We start from the raw sequence: 24,813 nt of genomic DNA, 5'->3' as shown, positions 1-24,813 counted from the left end.
CGCGCTCCCCTCACGGCCGGGGCGAGGGGGTCACGTCGGTCCCCTCAGGTCATCGCTGCCCGCCGGCATCACACTGTGGCCCTGACCCATCCTTTGCCCGCCCTTGGGCATCCTCCTCTTTCTCCTCTCCCCGTGCCCGCTGCTCCCGACGCGTGTGGCGCCTTCCTGAGGGCTCGTCTCTGCCCCCGGGGCGCTGAGGTGGCTTTGCCCGCAAGTGATGCACAGGTGAATTGTTCTGCGTGGTGTCGTGTCTTGACGCCTCGTGTTGGGGCAGAGGGACTCGTGCTGAGGGGGCTTTGGGCCCCTCAGACTTAGTCTGTGCTTGTTTTTTTAAGTGTTACGTCGCTGAGATTTGTGAGTCACTACAGCAGCAGCACCTGCAGTGGTCAGTACCTGTGGAGTGGTAAGTGTATGGTGGTCAGGCTTGTAAGGATAACTCAGGGCTAGAAAAATCTATCTCACGTTGTAGTCTGCCCCTTGTTTCAAGGGTAAAGAAGGTGAGCTTCTCCTACAGTTTTCCAGTGTTTTTGGTTTAGTGCAGCAGCTACCAGGGCAGCAGAATGGTTGGTTTTTGTAACCACTTCCCCTCTACTTCTGATTACTTACTCCTGTTGCTCTCCAGCAGCTCTGCTGCTTGTTCAGTTCCCTAATCACCTGATTTTCCCAACGGAGAAGAACCAGAAATAAGTTCTCAGGTCTTAAAATTCAGTTCTGTGTTTTGGAGGTGAGATACCGGGAGGTGAAGGAGTTGGGCTGCCCTTTTGGTGAATCCATCTAGTCAGAGTCTGCTATTGGCATATATTTTAATTATAACCACAGAATCACTTGTGTTGGAAAAGATCTCTGAGATCGAGTCCACCCTTTGACTGATCACTACCTTGTCAACCAGACCATGGCACTAAGGCCCACATCCAGTCCTGACACAAATAAGTGCACTTTGCACCTCCTGAGGTGAGAAGAGGCAAGGGCACAAGCAGCACACATGGATCTCCCTGTGTGTGGGAACAGATTTAACACTCAGCACCGCCAAGTGGAAGCAAAGTCTTTTCTGTCTGTGGCCACACCAGTCTAATGAAATCCATCAAATGCTTTAAAACTACATTTAAAATAATGCATTGGTTTAATTGCAGGGGGAAAGCAGAATTTGCTCTGTTTTTAGGTTAAGAAATTTGTGCTGGCCCCCATCTGTTAACTCGTGTCCCTTGTTACCTCACTTTGGGTAGAGAGAAGAGGCAGGGCAGTGCAGGAACTTCACCCTGAAGCTCTGCCTGTGTCTGAATTGGTGTAAAACCGTTTCAGGATGTGTCTTTTAAAGCAGTTTCAGGTTTGCTGAATACCTGCATTTATTCTGCAGTACAACCCTAGGGCTGCCCCTGTCTCTACAAAAGCATTTTCATAGTTCATAAAATATTTTTAATTCTTTTTTCTTCTTCATCCCCTTTTGGCCCATTTTAATGTTTAAAATACCCCAAGCAGACAAACAAACATTTGCATCAGTGCTTAAAAGAATAAAGTGTATTTTATATCTGCACCCCGTTTCTTCCAGACCTTGTATTACAGTTGAATTTTATTATATTTTCCAGATGTTGATAATAACAGAAACTGGGGTTGGATATGGGTTAGCACTGATATCTTTAATTTTTATCAGGCCTAGAGAATTTTCTATAGATGAGTGTGGTGCTGTGTTATTTTGATTTGCATTATCTTTGCTTTCCTAAAGCTCCTTGCCCCGTTTAATGGTTCCTCCTTTTCTGGTTTCACTCTGGCACACAGAGGCAGTGCGATTTTATTGTTCTTGAGAAGACCTTTGCCTTATCAGTGTGAAGTTTTAACCCTGCTTTTGCTTTTCTCTGATTTTAATTGTTTATCAGAGTAGTGCTGGTAGTGTGAGAGTTGACATGTGAAAAATACAGACTGCCTTACACCCGGTCATGTGTAGGTTGCTGCATTAATTACTTGGATTCTTGTCTACTTAGTAATAGTTGATATTTGCTCTGACTCTGGAGGAGCTTGAAGTTCCTCAAAGCTTCATTTCTAAAACAAAGTGAGAGGGAAGCCTGGAATGCAGCTTGCAGCTGCTTTACTTCTAGCTTGAATGAGAACCCCTCTTCTGGGAAGCAAATCCCAGAGCTGAGCGACTCAAAATGCCTCTTAAAACAAGGCCGTGGTGTCCATGGGCCACGCTAACATGTTGATGTGGTCCCTTAATACTGCTCAGCCACCACAGAGAGCCCATAATGCCATTTTACTCAATTTCTGAAGCACCTCAGTATTGTCTGCTGGTTATGAACACAAAAAAAAACCTGCTGAAGGCCTTGAGCGGAGCTTGAACTTGCTGAGCAGTTTTACCTGGCTAATCTTGCCAAGGTAACTGCTGACCTTTCACTGTTTTGAGTCGTCAGCTCACGGCAGGGGGGGAAAAACTGATCTCCGGCTGAGGAAGCCTGATTTGCACAATAATTTGGGGACCATTTCCATTTCGCCATCCTGTTGTCGAGGTGGGCTTCCTCTCTGATGGCTGTGCTCTCCTTTCCCTCTCTGCAGCCTTGGCAGAGCGCTGAGAAGTCTTTCATATGGTGATTGCGACATTAATTACTTTAATTTTTGTGTTAATTGAATTTTCCAAAAGCTCTCTGCTTCTGGCAGCAGTTGCCTTGTTTCGCTGGTGTGAAATGAGGTAGTGAAGTGGTGACTGGCAGTTCTCAGCTACAGCGAGCTGAATCGTGGACAAAAGAGACAAAATCGTGGACAAAATCGTGGACAATTGATGCCTTAAAGCCGTTTTATATTTTTGAAGACGAATCTGTATATGAAGTCACTTGGTTGTAGTTAATGTTTATTTTCCAGGGGCCTGTTCTGGAGCTCTGGCAGACCTGGGCTGGCCATTAGAGACACTTTACTGACTTCCTGCTCTCAGGCAGGGCCTTGGTAGCTGATGGGAGTGAGTGGTTTGCGTTTTTGACATTAATAAAGATAATTTTTTAAAAACTAGTCTTACTGCTCCCAGGTCTGCCGTGATCAAGGTTTACACGAGGTTAGTTTCTGAAGTGTGTAGCGCTCGTGGGTTTTGCATCTGATTTTTTCTAATGGTTTGTACTGTGTATTCGGGGGAGTGGAGAAAAAATTATCTATATTTGTTCAGTTCTTAGAAAAACATCTTTATGAGGAGGGAAACTACCTGCTTTTCAGCTTTAGTTGTTGTAGGCACATTTTAGCAAGTAACTTGTTTGTCTGGTAACAGGGCAGAGGATTAAACAAGAGCATTTACTCCTTGAAATAAGACTTTTGTGTTTTTAAAATGATACATACCTCTCATTTGACAGAATGACAGGGATGGAGACTGAAACAGCGAGAGACAAAGCCATGGAAGAAGAAAGCACTGAGCAGAAAAAGGAAAGAGAGAAGAAGAAGAGGTCCAGAGTTAAACAGGTGCTGGCAGATATAGCCAAGCAAGTGGATTTCTGGTTTGGTGATGTTAACCTCCACAAAGACAGATTTCTTCGAGAACAAATAGAGAAGTCCAGAGATGGGTGTAAGTTTATTTTCGGTATATTTCAGCAAACACTTAGGTTTCACTTTGTTCTTCCCTGTACTGCTGGCAACAGTGACAGGTTATTTTGAGGTGCATGTCTTCTCCTGAGAAAGGCAAGAGTGCCATGCTGCAAATCAGCATCAGCAGCTCAGGAGGCAGAACTGGTACAAGATCTTTAAAATCTTATTTGCTCTTTCTCTTCACCTGTCCTATCAGCCCTAAGATAAAGACCTCTGCCAGGGTAGGAATGACTGACTGGGAGACCTGATTTTCTTTTTCCATTTTTTTATAATTTTAAGAACAAGCCATGAAACAAGAGTCATTTTGCCCTCAGAGGTACTGGACTTGTTTTGCAGGGTAGATAGATGCAGAAGTTAAAATGTCACAAAATTCCTATGTTGGTAAGCATAGGAATTTTGTCACTTTTCTCTCTACAAGTTTGATGAGAAATTCTGATTTTGCTGGTAGGGTTACTGTAAGTCTCTTCAGACAATTTTTTATGTGGTTGTTTGGACTTTTCTAAGGGCCCCCTTAAATAATTAATAAAATAATAAATAAGTAAAATGCACCCTACATTTTCTAGAGATACTAAAAATGTCTAGATTTTTATTAAGACTAGTGCTACATAATTTTCTGTCAAGGTTTTAGTGGCCTGCCTGGTTGAAACTGAGTTGCAAGCTGGGGCTCTGTGTTGGCAGCACTGGGTTAAATACTCAATGAGTACTTGAAGAAGAGGCATTTTTTCAATGCAAATTGGTTTTGTGCTGTAAAACTACAACAGAAAGAGGGGGTTTCTTCCTTTCTTTTCAAAGACAACAGTTATCAGTGGAGAGGAAAAAGAGCAAAATTCCTTTGATAAAGGCTGGCATGGAAGAAAATTAAATTTGGGTGTACTTAAAACTTAAATTTTGATAGTAAGAGATTTCTGTTAATCCTTGGTTAAATCATACACTCAGATTGTTGCAGATTGTTTCACAAGAAAACAAGTGGAGTAGAATACATCACCCAATTTCATAATTACACTTTTTTTTGCCCCCCTAGATGTTGACATATCACTTCTTGTTTCTTTCAACAAAATGAAAAAATTGACTACTGACGGGAAGCTGATCGCTCGGGCAGTTAAAAGTTCATCTGTTGTAGAGGTATTTACCATCTTACCCTTCTGTATTTGCTGGTGCTGGAAAATTACTGGTGGGGTGCTGAAGTAAGCAGTAATCTCATGGAAAATGCTTGTTTCTCCCTGCTTTCAGTTGGACTTGGAAGGAACCAGGATCAGGAGACGCCAACCCCTGGGTGAGCGCCCAAAGGACGTGGACAGCCGGACTGTCTATGTGGTAAGGCTGGACTTGTGTGTGTGTCCCTGCCTCTTTGTTCCTAGCTCTGCAACCTCCATTCGTGCATCAGGATTTTCCTTGGCTGCTGCCAGTTGTGCAGCAAAGGTAAAAGAAATTAATTAAACAAAGGCATATTTGGAAGAGCTGAGAGCGATTGTGGAAACAAAGGGCTTCGTTTGGTGCAGGGATTTCTTGTGCCAGCTTAAATTGTTGTAAATGCTGAGCCAAGAGCTGCTTCCCAGGCTGAAAAGGTGCAATTTCATTGCACTGAGCTATTGATGTGTTCACTGGGCTTTTTTAATGCCATCAGAGGAGCACCAGTGGTATTAAGAAATATTTACTAATTACGTTAACGTAGTTGTAGCTAACAGGACCTAGTTGCATTCCCAAGTTTATCAGGGTACTTTAAACAGCATTATCTGTTTATAAGATCAGTTACTGCAAGTGCCTCTGGTTTTGTACCCACAAACACCTTTCTTTTAAAGGCAAGACTATATCTGAAAAATTTTAACTGTCCTCCTAATAGCACACTGTCCCATGGCTACCTTGATACTGGAGTGACTGCTTAATTTAAATGAAAATAGCTTGTGCTGATGGGATAAGTCTGCATCTCACCATGGTATTCCATCCCTGTCAGAGAGAAGAAGCTGTTACATTGTGGAGCCAACCAAGCTCTAGATTGCAAGAAAATCTGATGCTTTGCTTGTTTAAACCCTGGGCAGTTTTATTTACTAGATTTGAAGGCACTGTGGAATTTGCTTTGTCTCTATTTGCTTTTTATGGCAATTTTTGCTATGTACCTGTAGCTTTTAGCAGCTGGGTTAGTATTTTCCAGACAGCACTGAGTTTTCTGTGATAGATACACAATAATCATGGCCAAAATGCTAGCCCATCTAGATAAGGACATACTGAATTCCTCTGAGGATTTCTTCCTTAACAAAGGCCCAGAAAAGGTGGCTGGTTTTTGTTTTTTTTAAATACAATGTGCCAGACATAATATTTTCCTAACACAGGGTCTGCTTAGAATTCTGAAATACTTTGTCTATATCATTTTTGGATAAGATATTCTAAGTCCTGAGCTGCATTGTCTATACAGAGCTGAAGTGTGTGGCCAAATGTTTTGTAAATAGCTGGTATGTGGCATTGGGGAGAGTAGAAATAGTCCAAGTGTTGGTAAGTTAAATTTCTCTGGAATAATCTGACTTTTTAATATGCTCTACCACAGACTTGACTATTATACTATTAAAACTTGGGAAAAAAAAATTAAGTGGCTTTTCAACTTCGAGCCAAACTGTAACAAAGTGTTTTTTCTGAGGATGGCAAAGTTCATGAAAAAAAGAAAATCTGAATGTGATAAGTGTTTCCCTACAAGGAGAACCTTTTAGTGCAGTAATTTGTTGTGAAAACAAAATGAAATAGTGCCAACACTGTTGTTTAGGCATGAATTTGAGAGTGGGATTTTCAAGTGTTCTGTTGGGTCTAGTGAGAAATCGGTGTGACATGATTTCTCTTTTACTGGGGAGGGGAAATGCTGAACTCAGACACCATATCTGCAAGCTGCAAAAACTGATGTTGCAATATTAAGGACTTTATAGAAATAAAAATCAGACAATTTTGTCACCCAAGAAGCTGCCTGAAAGCTTTTGCTCATCTGATGAATTAAGTTCTAACTGCTAAACTTGAAAAGACTGGTTACTGGTAAAAATGTTATCAGTAGTGACTCTTTACTGGCCTGCAGGAATTCTTTCTGTGATACCTGTCTGCATTACCACCAACTAAAAAAAATAGCTTTGTGCTTTGCAGAGAGTGGTTTGGGACAAGCCAGTCTGGCATTTGCTCCTAGCTTTTAAATTTACCAAGAGATGTTGCAGAGATCCAGCTGCAGGTGAGCTCTTGGTGTATCTGTCATGTGAACAAGATTAGCATCTAAATTAAATATATAATGTGTTTGTTACAGGTATATGAATAATTAGAGATCTGTTCTCAGGTCTCTTTTTAACACCTGCATACTTTGCCTCTCACTGTTTTCTCATGAAACTTCTATCTATTTTTTCTCCTTTAGGAGCTGCTTCCCAAAAACGTCAATCACAGCTGGATTGAGAGGGTATTTGGGAAGTGTGGCAATGTAGTTTACGTCAGTATCCCCCGGTATAAAAGTACTGGGGATCCAAAGGGCTTTGCTTTTGTGGAATTTGAAACTAAAGAACAGGCAGAGAAAGCCATTGAGGTGAGTGCTGGTGCCTCTGCTGCTGACACCGTTCCTGGTGTCACGTTGTGATATGGACTGTGTGCTCTTTACTAGGTCACCCACTGAATCTTAGAGAAATTCCAAAAATATCACCATTTAAAAGCTTCACTTTACAGGAGTTAGCTCCTCTTTCCTGCTCCCAGACCTACAGTCAATGCCACAATTCTTCAAAGATTGAATTCTATTAATAACCTGAAGACTTAGAAATATAATGGCTTTTTTTTTTCCTTTGTAAGTAATTTGGTGGGCCACTCTTGGCATCTTTTACAGGAAGAAATCTCTGTGTAATAATAAATGGTGTTTAAATTTCATCAAGCAAGCATGGTCATACCTAAATTTCTGTATCAAAATGTGATTTGAAAGAATTCATATATTTATATATGTGATGAGGATTGCTGGTTTTAACTTGAACGCAGAGTCTTTAAAGAAAGTATGATTTTTATAGTGTTATGTGGTTCTCAATTTCCTTCTTTTAGTTTTTAAATAATCCACCAGAAGAAGCACCACGGAAACCTGGGATTTTCCCCAAAACCGTAAAGAATAAACCAGTTCCTACACTGAATTCAAGTGACACCACTGTAGTAGGTAAGTGTTACTGAATTACTGGGATCAAGGAAGTGTAATTAAGTTATTTGGATCAGTTTTGTGTTCATCTTCTGAAGAAAAAGTTCTCATCTGCTGTGTTACTGCAGTTTAATTTCATATGTCTTAAAAGCTTTTAATGAAAACAATTCATGTTGCTGTTTTTGGCCAGCATGGGCTTAAGTATGAAAAATCTACTGTAATTGACAAACCAGTATCACAGATTATGTTGCAACTTCACCACTAAAACATTTTCTCTCATTTCTGGTGCTGTAATACAATTTCCCAGATTTCAGACAACCTCCCATCTTTTTTATAAGACTAATGATAAATCACATTAATATTCCTCACAATTATCACCAGTTCTTTGTTATATCAGTAGCTTCTACAAAGTTTTCAAACCTGCTTAAAACTTTGTGTCCATGTCTTGCATCTCTTCCATAGCTTAACAACCCAGTTTATTATGATATGTGCTGCTTTGATTGTTTATCTTAAACAAACCTGGGCAGTATTAAATATTATGTTTTTAATCCAGAAGAGAAGAAAAAGAAGAAAAAGAAGAAATCCAAAATCAAGAAAGAGAGCAATGTGCAGGCAGCTGCAGAGCCAAAGGAATCAAACACTAACACTGCAACAGAGGCAGTTCCAAAGTCTAAAAGACACAGGACACCATCAGAGTGCTCTGAGATGGAGGGAACTGAGACTCCCAAGCTGCCCTCCAAAAGGGAGAAGAGGAAATGGGACAGAACAGAGAGCTCAGAGGTAACCTGGGAAAGCAGGCCAGGAAAGAGAAAAAGAACCACCTCGGGAGATGGTGAGACATCAGCTCCAAAAGTTAAGAAAACTGCTGAAAAAGATGAAGTTGAAACAGTAAAAGAAGAAACAACAGAAGCCCCAAAAGATTCCAATGGTGAAAATTCTTGCCTCTTTTTATTATGATTTCTATGCATGAATGAAATGGTAGATAAACCTTAAAGATGAGGGGTGATGGGCTGGATATGGTGGAAGTATTAGATCAGTTTGGGCATATTGGTGTTCCCTGCAGTTAAAATGAAACAGGGTAAGGAGTCACTCACACAGGGAATGAGGAAGAACTTGCAACACCAAAGTAGGGAAATCTAATCAAAAGTCTAAATAGTTCAAAGAAGTTGATATCAATAGATGCCAAGTGAAGTAAAGTGTGGGTTAAACAGACAGCCTGGGCAAATGGAGACAGCACGGGAATCTAGATAAATAAATTACAATACAAAAGGGAAAAGGTAATGATCCGTTTGTTCCATGAGATAAGAAAAGCTGCATTGAAATGAGATTTGGTGTGAGAAGCAAAGTAAACTTGGGTAGTCAATGAAATGGACTAGAAGTAGTTAATTCAAAGAACTAGTAGATATTGAATGTGATTTTATTGCAGTACCGTTTAACTATCCATGCTTGAATTAAATGTTTTAATTTGAACTGTTTTAATGTAGAAGTTTCTGCAGAAGAAGACAAAGACAAAAAAGACACATCCCTTTCCAAGTCTAAAAGAAAACACAAGAAAAAGCACAAAGAAAGACACAAAATGGGTGAAGAAGTTATTCCCCTCAGGGTACTCTCCAAGTAGGTGACATAAATTACCTTTCTGTTTTCTGTGATATCAATGATTTGATTTTTTTGATCAATAGAAGTGGGAAGTGCTTGGCTGGCTTTGTAAAGGGAACTCCTAAACGAGAGACCAATGCTAACAAAATCCCCTCCCGAGTTTTTCCATTTGTCACACTTAGAAAACCCAGAGTTTTTACATACAAGCTTTAATCTTGTGTGTTTGGCCTCTAGTTTTGTTTACTGTTTGCTACAAATTCAATATACCTGGGGGAAATTGTACACAACTGTTGCTTTGTGGTACCCCAAATTTTTAATGTTTGTCAAGTGTTTGTATGTTCAGGTTTTTCTGCAGTATGCAGTTTTATTTTTCACTTGGAGGAAAATCACATGTTTTGTATACTTTATTGACATCTCATTACTTTAAAAAAATCAGCATATTTATTTAAAACCTTTGAAATAATTTATTCTTTAAGATTTTGGTATGTCTAACAGTCCATCACCATTGCTAAAGTGCAATTCCAAATTTTATACAACAGAGTTGCATATTAGCAACAGTATTAGCCTGTAGCAAGTAGATGAAAGTAGCAGAGTTGGAGTCTTCATTGCTTGATGTGTGGAGTTCTGCCAGCCTTATAATCCAAAATTGTTGGGCTTTTAGGAGTCACCACAACTAAAACATGGAAGCACTTACTTTTTAGGCATCCAGCAAGTACCTCCATGTTAAAGTAGAGGGGGTCCTCGCCGCCTTGTGCTGCAAAATCGTGATGTAGAGAAACTTTTCATAATCTGATACATTCCCAGAGAAAAGTGTTGCATTTAAAAGGATTCACCACCACTAAAACATGGAAGCACTTACTATTGTGAACCAAAGCAAGCACATCCACATTGAAGTTGTGGGGGTCCTTCAGGGGAGAAATTACATAAAATTGAAACAAAGATGCAGTAATAAAAAACATACGTGCACATTTCCTTTAAGAAGCCTTTGAAGATGAGGATCCACCGCCACTGAAACATGGAAGCACTTACTTTTTTAGGCAGCAGGTACCTCCATGTTAAAGCAAAGGGAGACCTTTAAAATTAAAAATAGCTTCAAATTAACTTTAGACACCTAGATTTTAGCTCTTGGAAAAGATGTGCTCACAGCTAAACTTCTTTTTCCCGGATCTAAAAATCTTGAAGATGTCAAAATCTTAAAACTGAAGTGCAGGCCCAAAAAAAAAAAAAATAAAAATTTATATAATCCCGGATGGCGTTTCAGGATTGCGATCAGGATTCACCTCTACTAAAACATGGAAGCACTTACTTTTTCTATATCGCAGAAAGCACCTCCATGTTAAAGTAAAAGGGGTCCACATTAAAAAAAAAAAATGAAAAAATAAATAAAGGTTATCGACGAAGCTTGTCCTCTGCCGTCGGCATTCTGAGCAAACTGCAACAAACACAAAGAGTTTTGGTTAACAGTTATTCAATGGTAGCAAAAGCGGTAAAATGTTTAAAGAGTGTAAGCATTGCAAATACTTGCCTGACTCATTCCCCACGGTCTCCTCTTCCTTAGTGGCAACTCACAAAGGTTCTCCTTGAGCTTGTATTTATACCAAACCTTGCTATGGGATGGTGTTGCCTTTTTTAACTCTCAAGAATCATTACGTGGGTCTTTTGTTATTTTAATGCCTTTGCTCTGTCGAGAATGTATGATCCTGGGTGAGTCTGGATGCTTTTTTGAAGTATACAGTTGTCACTGTTAACAGCTAAAACCATTACCACAAGATATCCTCCTCTTTAAAAATCCTCTATCAGCTTGTTTGATAGCACAGATTAGGGTAACAATGAGTCGTTCTCACAGTGGCACTGCGGGCATTGTGTTGCTGTGGAGCAAAGCTCTCGCTGTTTGCAGAAACATCTCCATGTTAAATGTATGTAAATATATAAATTGCTTCCATGGGGGGGTATTTTTTAACCAAAGTGCATTTGAATAGTGAGGAATGTCCTTATCTCGCTGGGTTTTTGGTGAGTTTAACCAATTGTTGATTTTCCATCAGTGATTTTTTTTCTAGAAAATGAATGACTGATTCTTAATGTAGTGACACAGGAGCGGGTTCACTGAACTAATCCAGTGAATCGAGAGTTCACTGTCTCTGAATTAACTCTGAGTTTGTTGCCTGTGCTCTGTGTAGTTCCAGTGTTCACCAAACTCTTCCCTATGCTTTCTGAATATTTAAGGCAAATTTGAAAGCCTCTCTGTAGGAATGGTAGGTTGATGTTGTTGGAACTCTCTGAAGCAAAGTCATGTGAAAGTGAGTTAGGGACAAACATGAGTTTGACCAAAGTGCAGGGAGATCTCCAGTGGCAGAATGGTCTGCACTGTTCACCAAGTCCACTTAAAGCTGTTTGTAACCTGTTAAATTACCTTGAAGTTTCTAAACATCAGTTTCTCGTTTGCAACTGACATCCTGTGCCTGTGTTGTTGCATTTAGGACTGAATGGATGGATTTGAAGCAAGAATATTTGGCCCTGCAGAAAGCCAGTATGGCCTCCTTAAAGAAGACCATGTCTCAAATCAAACCTGAGCCCGTGGGAGAGATGGAGACGAAATCTGGTGTGCAGAAATCTGAAAATGGCAAAAGTAATCCTGGGTTTTGTCTTCTTCGTGTTTTTTGTATGCAAACAGAAGTGGTGCAAGACCCTGATCTTGCAGAAACACTTCCTCAAGGTTTCATTTTGTAAAATGCTGCTGTTTTCTCAAAAGCCAGATAGTAAAAGTAACCCCCTCCCTGTATTTAAGGCAGATTTGGGACTAAGGAGTTCTAAGTAAATACTAAAGTGATTTCACTATGTTTCAGTAGCACTTCCCAGGCTTACAGAAATATTTAAGTAATTGTAAATTATCAAGCCTCAGAGAGGTAAATCAACAATCAGCTTTCTTTGGTGCTGCAGCTTGGGCCTGACCTGCTTGGGTTTGCCTGTACCAGAGGTATTAAAAAAAAAAAAACAACTTGAAATTGGGCTTTATGAGCTCTATGCATAAGAGGAGCTTAGAAATTATATCTTCATAATTAAATTTCTACCTTTTTTTTTTTTTTTTTCAGGTCTAGAATTCTTTCTTTTATTTGCTCTGAGTACTCTGAGCTTCTCTTCACTAACCTCAACACTGATGTTCCAATGGCCCCCTCACCATGTTTTTAATCACTTTAGAACTGCGGGGTACAATATAAAATCTCTTTATAGGAAGGACCCTATGGACTATAAAAATTTCTCCTAAGACTTTTACTTGAAACTGTTTTTTTCTAATAGAATTGACTCAAACACATGCACAATCTTAAACCTTTGTTTAATAAACCTCGGTCTGAAGTAACAGTATTTGGTGCTTCTACGCTTTCATAATGTCCTCATTTTTTCGACCTAATAAATGTAAAAACTTTTTTTCTGTTTTCCCCCCACCCTGTTTTTAACTTGACCAGCCACCGGTGAAGATTGTGCCCCTCCCGCCAAGGCCAACACAATGGGGCCTCAGTTTGTCAGCGGAGTAATTGTGAAGATCATTAGCACCGAGCCCCTGCCGGGCAGGAAGCAGATCAAGGTAATGCCTTTGTAACCTCAGGGTAGCTGTTAGCCTTTCCTCTTACCCTGCCCCCCAAATGTTTGAATATGGAATACCATCTCACCCAGTCTCACTGATTTATTTTTTTTCTCATCTATTTGGCCAGTAGCTGAGTACAAATTCTTCTTTAGTATCTGTTAATGGCAAATTTTTCAATGGCAAAATAGGGTAAAGGAGGATGTCTCAAAGTAAAACCGAGCCTTTAGTGTGCTTGGAGCAATGTCAAGTTTATAATGAAAATATTGAGGAGAATAAGCAATGCTTTAGTGCTTTCCTTAAAAAAAGGAGCTGGAGACTGCTTCAGTGTTCTGCATTTGTCACTGGGCCACTCATCCTGACAGGAGAGCTATAAAAGTGTACCTGTGGGGATTTTTAAAAGTTTATGGTGTTTTTATCATTAACGGGAATTTGGGGGCAGGAAAATGCTCTCTGCATGAGAAACCAATTTTCTTTATTTCAGAAAGAATTTTACAATGACAAAACCTCCACTTCAGCGAGAGTGACAGCAGTGGAACTTGTTGATTCAGTCTCTCTTTTCCTAATGCAAGCACTCGTTTTTCTCGATTTAAAAAGCGGTTAGATACCTTCAGTTTTGTGTGATGACACAAACCAAAAGTTACACACATCATTTCTTTTTAAGGAAAATACCAGTTTTAAGCTGCATCCTTTTGAAATGGAAATATTATGGAGTTTTCCAAAGGAAATAACAGGCTTTTTCCAGATCCTGAATTTTCCATTCATGTCACACAGGACATTTTCTTCCCCAAATTACACTTTAGGATGAGTAACAGCTGGAAAGAATTTGAACAACTTCTACTCAGGTTGGTGCACGTATCCAGCCTACTCAAGACAGTGAGGGAATGGTTTAAAATTCGAGTTTTGATGCTGTTTATCAAACATTTCTTACTAGGAAAGCCCTTTTGAGTCACTGGTTGCTTGCAAGTGTGTGAGGCTTGCTTGGTGTGTACATGAACCTAAATATGAGAGCCTCTGTCACTGAAAAGCTTCATCTCACTGGTGCTGGGCTTTCAGAAGTGTGTGTCACACCTTGATACGCTATGGGTAGCAGAAAAGTTTAAGTTAAACAGCAGAAATATTAAATTCCTTTAATATTTCTTTCCTTTTTCTTTTTTTTTTTTTGTTTTTTTCTGGCCATACTAGTTGCACACTGGAAGGCAGAAGTACAACCAGACCTGGCTTTGCTGTGTTACCAGGCTATCACTTGGAGCAAACTGCCACTAAGCAATGCTGCCAGGGCTTTTTTCCCCCTCAGACTTCCAAACTGACCTGCATTTCTCGTTGTATGGAAACAATTATGCATGCCACACAGCTTGGAAAGGACTTTGAAGTGTAGTTTAAATATTATTTTGATGTTTTAATTTTACACTTCACTGCTTCCCTATTTTGCCCTTAAGGTGCTCCTCAGAGCTAGTAACTTTTGCCAGCTCCTGCAAACTCTTCGGCCTGTTTTAGTTTTGCATGAAATGATGACTTTGGGATAAGAGAGTAAGGCTTGAAAGTAGCTTTTGTCAGCTCTCAAATGATCTTAACAGTGTTGTCACTTAATTTTTGTTTTGTTTTAAGGCTGCCCTTGGTAGTGGAGGGTTAAAAGCAGTGTGTGATGGCTGAATAGAAGCATCTCACTTGAGCTGCCTGCTGTGAACAAAATTGACTAGGAATGTGTGGTCCTACTTAATTTCCCTAACAGCAGGAATTACAAGTGAAGTACTTCATCTGCAAGAGCGTTTGTGACTCTTCTCCCTTCAGCTGTCAGTGAAAATTTTCAGGCAGAGGTCACTTCATAAATACAGAGTTGTTTTACTACTGCTCCTTTCTCAAATAATCTGCTATGCATGAGCTTGCTTTTGTACATTTAAATGTGTAGAATCAAGTTGGATATTTTTCTGTTAGGCTGAGATCTATCAACCTTATAGTACACTGTTTTTACTTTTGAAAAAAAATCAGATGCAGTGTTGAAATAAATGGGCGATGCTCCATTAGTAAAATGATACCCTAGCATTTCCAGGAATTACTGCTGTAAATTGTTAATGGGAGGGGAGGATGAGAGATAGATGGCTAGATGTTGCAGGCTCATCAATCAGAACTCAGTTATAACCTTCTTAGGAAAAAATGTCAATTCAAAACCCTTTGACAAGAGGTTGATCGATTAAATGACCAAGTTCAGTTGCTGCCTCCTACTTCATGACCTTTTTAAAAATGTTAATGACCTCCAAATGGAATGGTCAAAAGTCACTCTTTTTAAGTTCTCTTTTTGAAGGCTGATTTATGGTGTGTGTTGTCTCATGCTCTGACAGGATGCTCTGGCAGTGCTGGCTGAGGTGGCTTATGTTGACATGCTGGAGGGAGACACCGAATGTCACGTCCGTTTTAAGACTCCTGAGGATGCACAGACTGTCATGAAATCATACAAAGAAATACAGATCAAAAACAACTGGAAATTCGAAGTTCTCACTGGTAAGACTTCTTTTTTTCATGGAAGTATGGGAGAAGCCTTTACTGTGAAAGGGATAGTTTCTGGAGAATTTATGGATGTATTTAGGTAACTCAGGAGAAGAAGATTGTGTGTTTAGTTGTTTTTTTTTTTAATGAGAGTCTTCTTATTTTGCAATTACTGTGAAATTGATACAACTAAAAGGGATTTTATGCCATCATTTGGAGCAAAATTAAGATTTTTGCTTGCCATTACAAGCTTAATTCTGTTCTTTTTAGATAGATATGCTTCACTTTCAATGGCAAAGGACTGTAGAACTTAATTCACATTTCAGCTTTATGAATAGAACATTCTGATAATGTGAAAGAATTTTAAAGGGAGACACTCTTGAAAATACTGAGCATATGTGTGAAATGACATGGCAAGGATCTATCAGCATGGATACCCTGAAAGTGGGTTTAGCACTTACCTACTAATTGATCTTTATTTTTCAGGAAGTTGAATAATTTAGGCCAGAACAAGAAGGGTTCTTAAGGGCTCCACTTTTCAACTTGATTATTTTAATGTGTGTTATTTCATTCTGAAATTACTGTGCTGTTCTAAATTTGTGTCTCGTATTAGAGTGGATTAGTTTGCCAAGTGTGGAGAAGCCTCTTTGTGGGACTGAGGGATAGAAAAAAGAGAAAGTCTGTCCAACTTGGTGTATTCATAAAACTTTTGTATTTGAGAGATGCACCAATAATTGTAAATATGGGGGGGAAAAAACCAAACAACAGGTTAAACAATCAATTAGAGACTGCCTCATCTGTGTTTAAATATTTTACCCCACTCCTGCCTAAACGTCATTTAGGACACAGTCCCATGGGTGCAGGGATGTAGATGCCAGTTAAGGATTGCAGGAGGAGAAGCTTTGATGGAAGCATTAACCTTCATGATCACATCAAAGTTAATTGAAGTTGGAGACTCAGTGAGTGCTGCTAATGTCATTTGGAGATAGATTTGTCTCCTGTGTGCTCTGTGTTTCAGGGATCTAGAAATAACCTCAAATTTTGTGTTCTACAGCTTCCTGCTCCGTGTCTGTTTGTTTGTCCCTGGTTTTGTATCCTTTCATGAGAGTGTAGTAGGAGATTAGGAGTAAGTACTACATTCTAGGAGCATTCCATTCATAGTCTTAAGATTTATTTTTTTTTTCTAACTGGCTCATTGAAATGAGAATGGAAAAGCTTTCCAGGAATGCACAAGGGACTCACAGTAAAGGTTTTTGTTTTTCTCAGTGGCAGAAGGTGAGAGATGAAAAGCAAAGAATCTTTAATGCTTTCTACAGCAGGGACTAAAGATTTCCCAGTAGTATTTTACTCTTCAGGATTTGACTTTAAGTATCTTCAGCTTGTTATCTGGCAAGATGGTAAAGCATCTGTGATCATGTTTAGATGCTAACTTTTGCAGGAATCTTTTCTGAGATCCTTCAGAAACTTCCCTGTGGCTGAAGGTGAGCCCTGTGATCGTGCAAAATGATATCACAGAATTCCCATTCTGGTAATTACACCACAAACCAGAAGGAACCAGAAGGTGGCAAAGCAGCTGCTGAGAAGAGCTGCAGAATTTTTTGCTTTTGTATTGCTGTCCATGTCCAGATATTCCTGACAGCTCTTGAAGTCCCCAGGCAATGGTTTTGATGAAACACAATAGTCTCAGTTGTTCTTACAGTTAATTACCTTTTTTTCCCTCCTGTTTGGTAGTTGTTTAAAATGTATCAGAGGTTGAGTACATCAGTAAATCAAAGCGGTCTGCCTGTGCTGTGGTCAAACTTGAGCTAAAACTCAGCTCCTTTTGCTGATGACAGGTAGAGAGCAATTCCATATGGCTTCTGTGGACAGGAAATTTAAGACTAGTGGCAAAGTACTTGTTGGGTTTCCCTAACAGCTATTTTCATCTTAGGAAGGGTTTCACCCACTTCTCCTGGCTAGGTTTATTGACATTCCTCGATGTTAATTTCCCCCCAAGGTGACCATGAACAACGTTACTGGCAGAAGATTTTGGTGGACAGGCAAGCTAAGCTGAACCAGCCTCGAGAGAAGAAGCGGGGTACTGAGAAGGTAACTGCAAATCGCAGCTACAATGTTTCTGCATTGTTCCACCTCTTTTGATACTCTGTGTATTTAATTCTGTTAAATCACTTCCCTCTGACTTGGCAGCAGGGTTTTACAGCCACAAAGTAGAGAGTGTGGCTGTCCTGCTGCAGTTGACAAGAGCAGGGCTTGTCATTACAGGGACAATTGGAGAAAGTTAAGTCCATGACTAAAGGCCTGAACTTAATTTGTAAGCTGGATTTCTTTTGAAACCCTGTCTGGATGAGCTCATTAATAACTTAAGTAGTCTTGATGTGCTCTAGTGAAATTAAGTCTAGTGCTACGCTCTCAAATCTCTAGTTCTAACCCAGAAAATCATTTTCTTGAGAATGAATCTCATTTCCCCTCACAATGAACACAGTTTTATTCGTGCTGTGGCGAATGCTGCTGTGTTCCCAGAGTGTGCAGGAGCCCATGCACCAGAGTGACCGCTCTGAGCCAGCCAAATCTGAGTGCTGCTGCAAGCATCCATAGCTGTACAGCTTCCAGTTCCAAACTGGGAGATTGCAGCCTTCTCCTCGCTGTGCCTGTGGGGCTGCAGCTTCCAGGGAGTGTTGCAATGAACTTGCAGGCTGCAGCCTCTGCTCCAGCTCCAGCAGATCCTTCCAGGCAGGAAGGGTTCCTTGATTAAGCCAGTAAGATCCCTGACTTGACAGAGAGGAGCCAGAGAGTATTTCACAGAGGTTTTATTGCCAGGTTTGCTTCACACATACTCCAGATAAGGTTTCTGAGTTGGCTTTAGCCTGAATTTTTTTTTGCTGTGGCTTGCAAAACTTCAGAATCATCTGACCTTAATTATTTGTTGTTGACTTTGGAGACTCTTTGTTTCCTGGATGCTTGGAAAAAGTGCTGTCCCATATAAAATGGAAAATAAATACTTCATTGACCTAAAGGAACAGCAGTCATACAGGTCAAAACCTTATCTTGTACAAGGCATATTTTGCATGACTTATCCTGTTTATGTGAGTGTTCTTTCAGAGATCCTGCAGACAAATAAGGTTTGTTTTTTTTAAACAAAGATGTGCATAAAGAATTTGCCCAAAGGTCTAATTTAATTTCCTTAAAAGCCTAAAACCGGCATTGATTTGAGCCATTATTCTTTAATATGAGCAGAAAGCGAATTTGAAAACTACTGCTTTACAACATTTTTCTGATTGCTGCCAGGTTGTTGTGTTTTTTTTAATGTACTTTTACTTTTTTAAACCAAAAGTGCCAGTGAGACCTTTGACTTGAATTTTGACAGTAGGAGCCCTTGCTCTCAAGTTTCTCTCCTTCATCTTTTGAAGATTGGTATTTGTTGACCAAGCTGGTGTAAATTGGGCAGTAATGTACCTCAGCTAGGCTTGCAAATACAAACTGTCTCAGCTCTGCCTAACAATGGCAGCACAAGGATGCAAAGTCCTGCTCCTTCCCCCTGCCCATCACCTTGCCACACAGGGAGGTGTGAACTTCAAAGCCAGGGAATTCTATTTAAATGCTAAGGCTGTTAAGCAAAACATCAAGACAAGAATGCCTGGCTGGAGTCAGTAAGTCTTAACCCCTTCTCTACTTTTTGACTTGCTGTATTGCCAAAATACAGATTGCTGATAAAAAAATAATTTTCTCTTCATAAATATTTTCCTGTTGGAAATTTTTTTACTTTAGTATTTCCAAGGTGATTTCTTTTGAAGGCTTCAAAGGTATAAAAAAGTAATATAATACTTGATAACTGAACATATTGAGTAAAATGTGCCATTAATGTGCCCTTCTTGTCAAGGTCTATCTGTTAATAACGTTTTGAAATCCCTTACAGGATTTCAAAGTGGAGCTTTTTTCCAGTTAGCTGCTTTCTACTTGGAATTAAGGCATCTTACATTTTCTTTGAATCAGTGTTAAAATGGATGCACTGCATCCCACCACAGGCATCACACAACGTTTGAGTTGAGGCAGTTTAAGATTCCTCTTTTCCATGTCTTCTAAAAAGTCCAGGCCTACTTGGTTTTCCTCAGGATAAGGGTTAAGGATCACTGCAGCAGATGGCTGGTGCGGTGCCCCAAACCAAAGCAAATGGTAAAGATTTCACTTCCTCTGGCATAGTTCCTATAATAAACCAGATGTCCAAAAGAGATAGGCTATCCCAAGGTTCCTCTGAAAAGGCCTGGCCATCCTTTGGAGTGAAAAAGTGTCTTTCCCCCGGCCCTGGGTAGATTGTCACCTCTCTGCTTCCCTCTGCTGCCCCTTCCCAATCCATCTTCCCTTTTGTCTGTTTAACTGCCTGATAAAACCCACGTCTGTGATTTACTGATACAGATGGAAAACTTCCAGCCAGAGCTGCTTTTTAGGGCAGTGCCACTTGATTCAGACCTAAAGCAATTCATCAGTCTGTAGCCTTAAACTCCAGACCGATTGGAGTCTCTGGTTGCCAAAGCCAAGGCGTGAGTGCCTGCAAGCTTCCTGCTTGGATCCTCATCTCCTGGGGGGAGGTGCTGCTGAACCTCGTTTGCACCTTGGACCCCCTTCCATGGGGAGAAGGAGGAAGTTTAAGAGGGTGGGAGGGGTGGTGGATGTGAAAGGCATTTGGCGAGGGAGTGAGAATTGAGTATTTGTCAAGGGCGGAATAATTTGCAGTGGAAAAGGAGGGGATGGTGGGAATGTCTGGGCACAACCCACTCTCCTGATGCTGCCTGGGGCTCATCTGTATCCTTGCAAGACTGAGCCTGTCTGTGGCCCGTGGGACAGCTCCCACTCCAGAAGACATTTCCCTGTTTCTGTGACCCGGGTATCCATGGAATGGCTGGATCCCTGGCTGGATTCAGGAGTAGCAGTGTGCTTTTACATAGGTGCTGCTACTGGGCTGATGAGCTAGAAATGGAAATCCTTGAGGCCTCTTTCAAATTCTGGAATGGGATTTAACACTCAGAGCTTCCCTTCCCGTGTTTGTCATTCTCCATCCCATATGTTGAAGGAATAAACCACAGTCCTCTGTTCCTCTTAGGGCTGAGTTATTTTAAAATGGGCTTTTTTAGGCACCAGAAAATAAAAGTAAGCCATCTTTAGGTCAGTTTTATTGCTGGAAACTGGTTGGGAAAGCCTCAAATCCTGACTGCCACAGTGAGTGTGGCAGCACAACGTGCACCTCTGTGCTGTGTGCAGGACTTGGTTGTATGCAGAACTAATAAATAATTTGATTTGTATGTGAAATTGTTCAAATCTGGCACGTTGGACTGCCTGGGGTGCAAGTTCCCCACAACACCAGCTAATATGGTTGAGTAGTTCCCAGCAGAAAAGTTGCTGTGGGTTTTTGTTTGGGTTTTCTGTTTTGTTTTTGATGGTGATTGGGTTTTTAGGGCTTTTTGTTTGTTTGGAGTTTTTTTCAGTTGGTTTTTTTTTTTTTTTTTTTTTGAGGGGTTTGTGATTTTGGATTTTTATTTTTTTTTGGTTTTTTTTTGCTGGTGTTTCTGTGTGTATTTTTGTGTTATGTGTGAGTGCATTTTTGTGTGGTTTCTCATGCTTGTGGCTCCTGGTATGTGTGGTTTTGTGTATATTGGGATGGCTTTTGTGGGTTCTGTACATGCCTTTGACTGTTTTTGTGGGGTTTAAGGGTTTTATATGTATTTTTAGTGGTCTTCTTGTACTGGGGAAGAGTACTTGTTTTGAGAGGCTTGGGAGAGTTTTGGTCATTTTTTCATGTGGGTATTTTTTGGCAGGTTGCATAATTTCAGGGTTTTGGTGTTTTTTTAGTGGGTTTGGGTTTTTTCTGTTATTTTTAGGGAAGCTGTTTTTTTTGCAGGGGGGTAGTTCTGAGTTCTGAATGTGCCTTTGAGTGTGTTCACGTGTTGGATCCTGTGGGGGTTTTATGGGCCTTTAGGTGTGGTTTTGTGTTGATTTGTGGCTTTTGCAGTTTCAATTTATGCTTTCTTTATGTTCTTGTATGGGTTTTAGAGGTTTTGTGGTTTCTGTGCGTGTTGTTATGTGAATTTGTGATTTCAGTGTGAATGTTTCTGCCTGGATTTGGGGTTTTTTTGTGGCATGTGTGTTTTGTGTGTGTTTTCAGTGTGTTTATATATTTGTTCACGTGTGGATTTATGAGGGTTCTTTATTTTTTGTGTGGTTTTCCTGTGCTGTGGTTTTTCTTGAGTGGGTTCATGTAAAGTTTCTGTGTTGTGCTGGGGATTTGTGGGGTTTTTTCTTGTTTACAATTCCACAATATTCATAAAGTACTTTTTTTTTTTTTTTTAGGGTGATTTAGCCTTGTTTTTTGTACATCAGTAGCAAAACAAATCTAATAAAAGGATAGAATTCTTTAACTTCCTGCATGAGGCTGTATTTTAGGATTTTGAAATTGCAATTTCAATGTCTTCAACCATGTTGGGAGGAAGGGGGGATAGAATATATCCCTGACTGTAAAGTCAAATCCTAACAATGTAGTTTTCCCTCTAATTTTCCCCATCGTTTTCCCTGCCTGCAGTTGATTGCCAAAGCTGAAAGGATGCGACTGGAGAAGACTCAACAGACAAGCAAACACATTCGATTCACTGATGACAACTAACCAGGGTTGATGGTGAGCTTGGAAGTGAACTGTAGGTATTCCAGACAAAACAACCAAATCCAGCCCTCACATCTGTCACTGCTTACAGCAACTAAACCCTTGGATCCATAACTGTGCAGGCTGCAAGTGTGAAGATTGGTTCTGAATCCCATTTTTAATAGGCTGAATGTTTACTGCTTCTGAGCCCTTAGGTAAAGCTTTTTGGAACATGTGTATTATGAGATCTTCCTTTAGTTCACTTCCAGTTTGTTGGGATTTTTTTGTTTGGTTGGTTGGTTTTTGTTTTTGTTTTCTTTTTTGTTTGTTTTTGTATGTTTTATACACTAGGTTATAAAATAAAATGCTGGCAAATTTCAGTTGTGTATCTCTTATTCTTCCATTTGCTTTTTATGAGACTATGAATAATAAAAGTGATAAATGCTACATAAACCTCTCTAGGCCTCTTTTTAGTCCATCAAGCTGTTACAAAATAGAGTAGAATAAGCTTCTGTTATTTTCAAGTGGGTAGGGCTGGCAGGAAATCTGCCATTGAGGAGTCTGGAAGGAAATTTACTTGTATTAATACACACTGAACTGAATTTAGACATCTTTTATTTTTTAGAAGACTCTTCAGAGGAAGAAATGGGAGTGTGTTTGGTTCATCTTGTTACTCACTTGCAGATAAGTGTTCAAGTTGTGTAGTTCAGAAGTTAGGATGGTGATTTTAATGGTTTTCAGGTATTTAATGTGAGACCAGCAATCAGAAAAAAGGGAAAATTAAAGGTGAAATTGGAATTCTCCAGAAGGTTTGACTGAGTTTGCCGGTGGGGCAGGATTGAATGGAGAGGGAGTAGCAGCGATCAGACTGCAGATAACAAGAATGCAGAGGGGAAGAGTGCAAGATAAGGGAGTAGATTTGGGGGCTGGAGGGGAAGGGCTCGCTGATGGTTCTTGGAAATGGTGTATGGAGGATTCCTCCCAGAGGGCTGCAGGGGAAAAGCAGGAGCTAACCTGTATGCCAGGCACTCCTGCAGGATTCCTGGTTAGTCCAATTCCAGCATTTTTAATTTATTGTTATCAAATCTTTAACTCTTTTCTTAGGTGGGTGAGAGATTGGGTGACACAGAAAGGGAAAAAAATAAACCCCACAGCCTACCCTGGGTAAAATGCTTGGGATTTTGCTGCTGAAATCCATTTAAGTCAAAAATATATCTGTGTTATAAATAATTTAGGTCATAAATGATTCAGACTTTTGATGTTTGGTGGAGAGTGGAACAGAACTGCAAAAGCGTGAGTTGGGGAGTTTTGCTCGTTTATTAATAATTCCTAGCTTGAACACATAGAAGTCACCCTTCTGTTTCTTTCCATATTTATGCAGGTTAATTCCTTGCACTTAAACATCAATTTTCTCTTTCTCCTTCTCCAAACCAGTGCAGCAATCTGCTCCAGCAGGGAAGGCCAGTTGGTGTTTAGTACTTCCTGAAGGAGTTAATAACAGAATTTTTGCTACTAAATTCAGAAGACAGGAATGGAGAGGACGGCCTAGATGTTTTTACAAAAGAAGCTTGGGTTCTCAAGCGTGCCAGAATGGTTTGTGTATTTTTTCTCTGAGTACACAATTAATTCTTTAGTGACAATTAATTGCTGCTGCTGTCTTTCCCCATCTGGTTGTTGAGTTTTACCAGCCCAAGAACTGCATCCCTAAAGCAACTTCTGTTTGACCTCTAGGAGGAGCTTCCTACACTGACTTTTTCCCTTTTTTTTTTTTTCCCCAATAAATACATTTTACTTAGAAATTCAGTATGATACTGTCAAACTGTAGGAGTTCTTAACCTTGGAGTGGTCCTTTGTTGTTGCTGATTTTTCTGTCTCCCTGGACTGAGTGTTTTGAAATAACATCATTACATTACCATCCATCTGCCTGGAGCAGAACCCAGCATTGATTCCGCTCTTTGTGACCCAGCACGGGGCTGAATCTGAAATTATTTTTAGCACTCATATTTTTACCTCTCTTCACGAGTTGCAGACTGTGCATGGCAGCAGCAGGACTGGTTTTAGTGGAACACAGGCCTGATACTCCAGGATTACTGGACCTGCTGGTTTTCAGTAGCCAGTGGCCCCCACTCAGCACAGTATCCCACTCACACGTAATGCTGCTACCCCACTGCCCCTTCTACCTGTCCCTGCAGAGTGGAAAAGCCTTTTTACACTTGATTTTGCACCTTTGGTTAATGTTTCTTTGATTGTCCTCATCCTACCATCACCTGGAGCAAACCTCTTCTGCCTGGTTTATTTTACACAGCTAATACTTGTGTTTTGGGGGGTTTTTCCCCCTAAGATACTCGCCGTACCCTAGTTTAAGTCAGACTTCAAGGCATCCTTGAAAGCCAGCAGGTAAGTAAATTATCTTTTTCTTGAGATGTTCTAAATCACATTAGGAAATTACCTTCTGATAGATGACAAAGGCACTTGCCTGCCCAGGTCCCTGAAAACATAGGTCAGTGTCATAATTGCTTTCTTAACGGTACTACGGTGTCTAATGATCCCGGGCAGGATTAAATCATGGGAATAATGCTGCACAGTGCTGGAGAAATAATTAGATCAGGTATGCTTGGGTGACTTTGAGATTGCCTGAGTGAGGCAGTAGAGCAGTTATCTTAACCTACAAGGGATGGCTCTGCTGGGGATGGTGTCAGGAAGCTGCTGGTTCCCAGGAGGCTTGGCAGCACACAAGTTTCCCTTAGTTTGCAGCAGAGCCAGCCCAGCTCTTGTTGTATTCACCCCTGCCTTTGCCAGGAGCGGTGCTGACGGCATACTTGGCACTCGTAGCCGTCACCCAAGTCACACCAA

The 24,813-nt window shown here is 40.3% G+C and overlaps 1 protein-coding gene across 2 annotated transcripts; it reads left to right on the top strand.

Annotated features, from left to right (window-relative positions):
- Positions 1-39: 39 nt before the first annotated feature.
- Positions 40-22,407, top strand: LARP7 (La ribonucleoprotein 7, transcriptional regulator). Of its 2 annotated transcripts, XM_015625762.3 has the most exons (14): positions 40-225; positions 336-403; positions 3,324-3,532; positions 4,574-4,674; positions 4,783-4,866; positions 6,929-7,093; positions 7,591-7,699; positions 8,232-8,606; positions 9,163-9,292; positions 11,752-11,900; positions 12,736-12,854; positions 15,191-15,350; positions 17,332-17,423; positions 21,904-22,407. In XM_015625762.3, the coding sequence occupies exons 3-14, from the start codon at positions 3,325-3,327 to the stop codon at positions 21,982-21,984; spliced, it is 1,773 nt and encodes a 590-aa protein (XP_015481248.1). In that variant the 5' UTR covers positions 40-225; positions 336-403; position 3,324; the 3' UTR covers positions 21,985-22,407. The 2 variants fall into 2 exon arrangements, with proteins under 2 accessions (XP_015481248.1, XP_015481247.1); XM_015625761.3 differs by lacking the exon at positions 336-403.
- Positions 22,408-24,813: the final 2,406 nt, after the last annotated feature.

Source organism: Parus major, chromosome 4, assembly GCF_001522545.3.
Source record: "Parus major isolate Abel chromosome 4, Parus_major1.1, whole genome shotgun sequence".
NCBI lineage: Eukaryota > Metazoa > Chordata > Aves > Passeriformes > Paridae > Parus > Parus major.
This window is presented reverse-complemented; position numbering and strand designations above follow the sequence as displayed.

What these genes read in the sequence shown, in the direction of transcription:
- LARP7 (XM_015625761.3), top strand. An exon ending in GAAATTCGAAGTTCTCACTG is followed by an intron (nt 15,351 to 17,331) that starts GTAAGACTTCTT and finishes TTTCCCCCCAAG; the next exon opens with GTGACCATGAACAACGTTAC. An exon ending in AGAAGCGGGGTACTGAGAAG is followed by an intron (nt 17,424 to 21,903) that starts GTAACTGCAAAT and finishes CCCTGCCTGCAG; the next exon opens with TTGATTGCCAAAGCTGAAAG.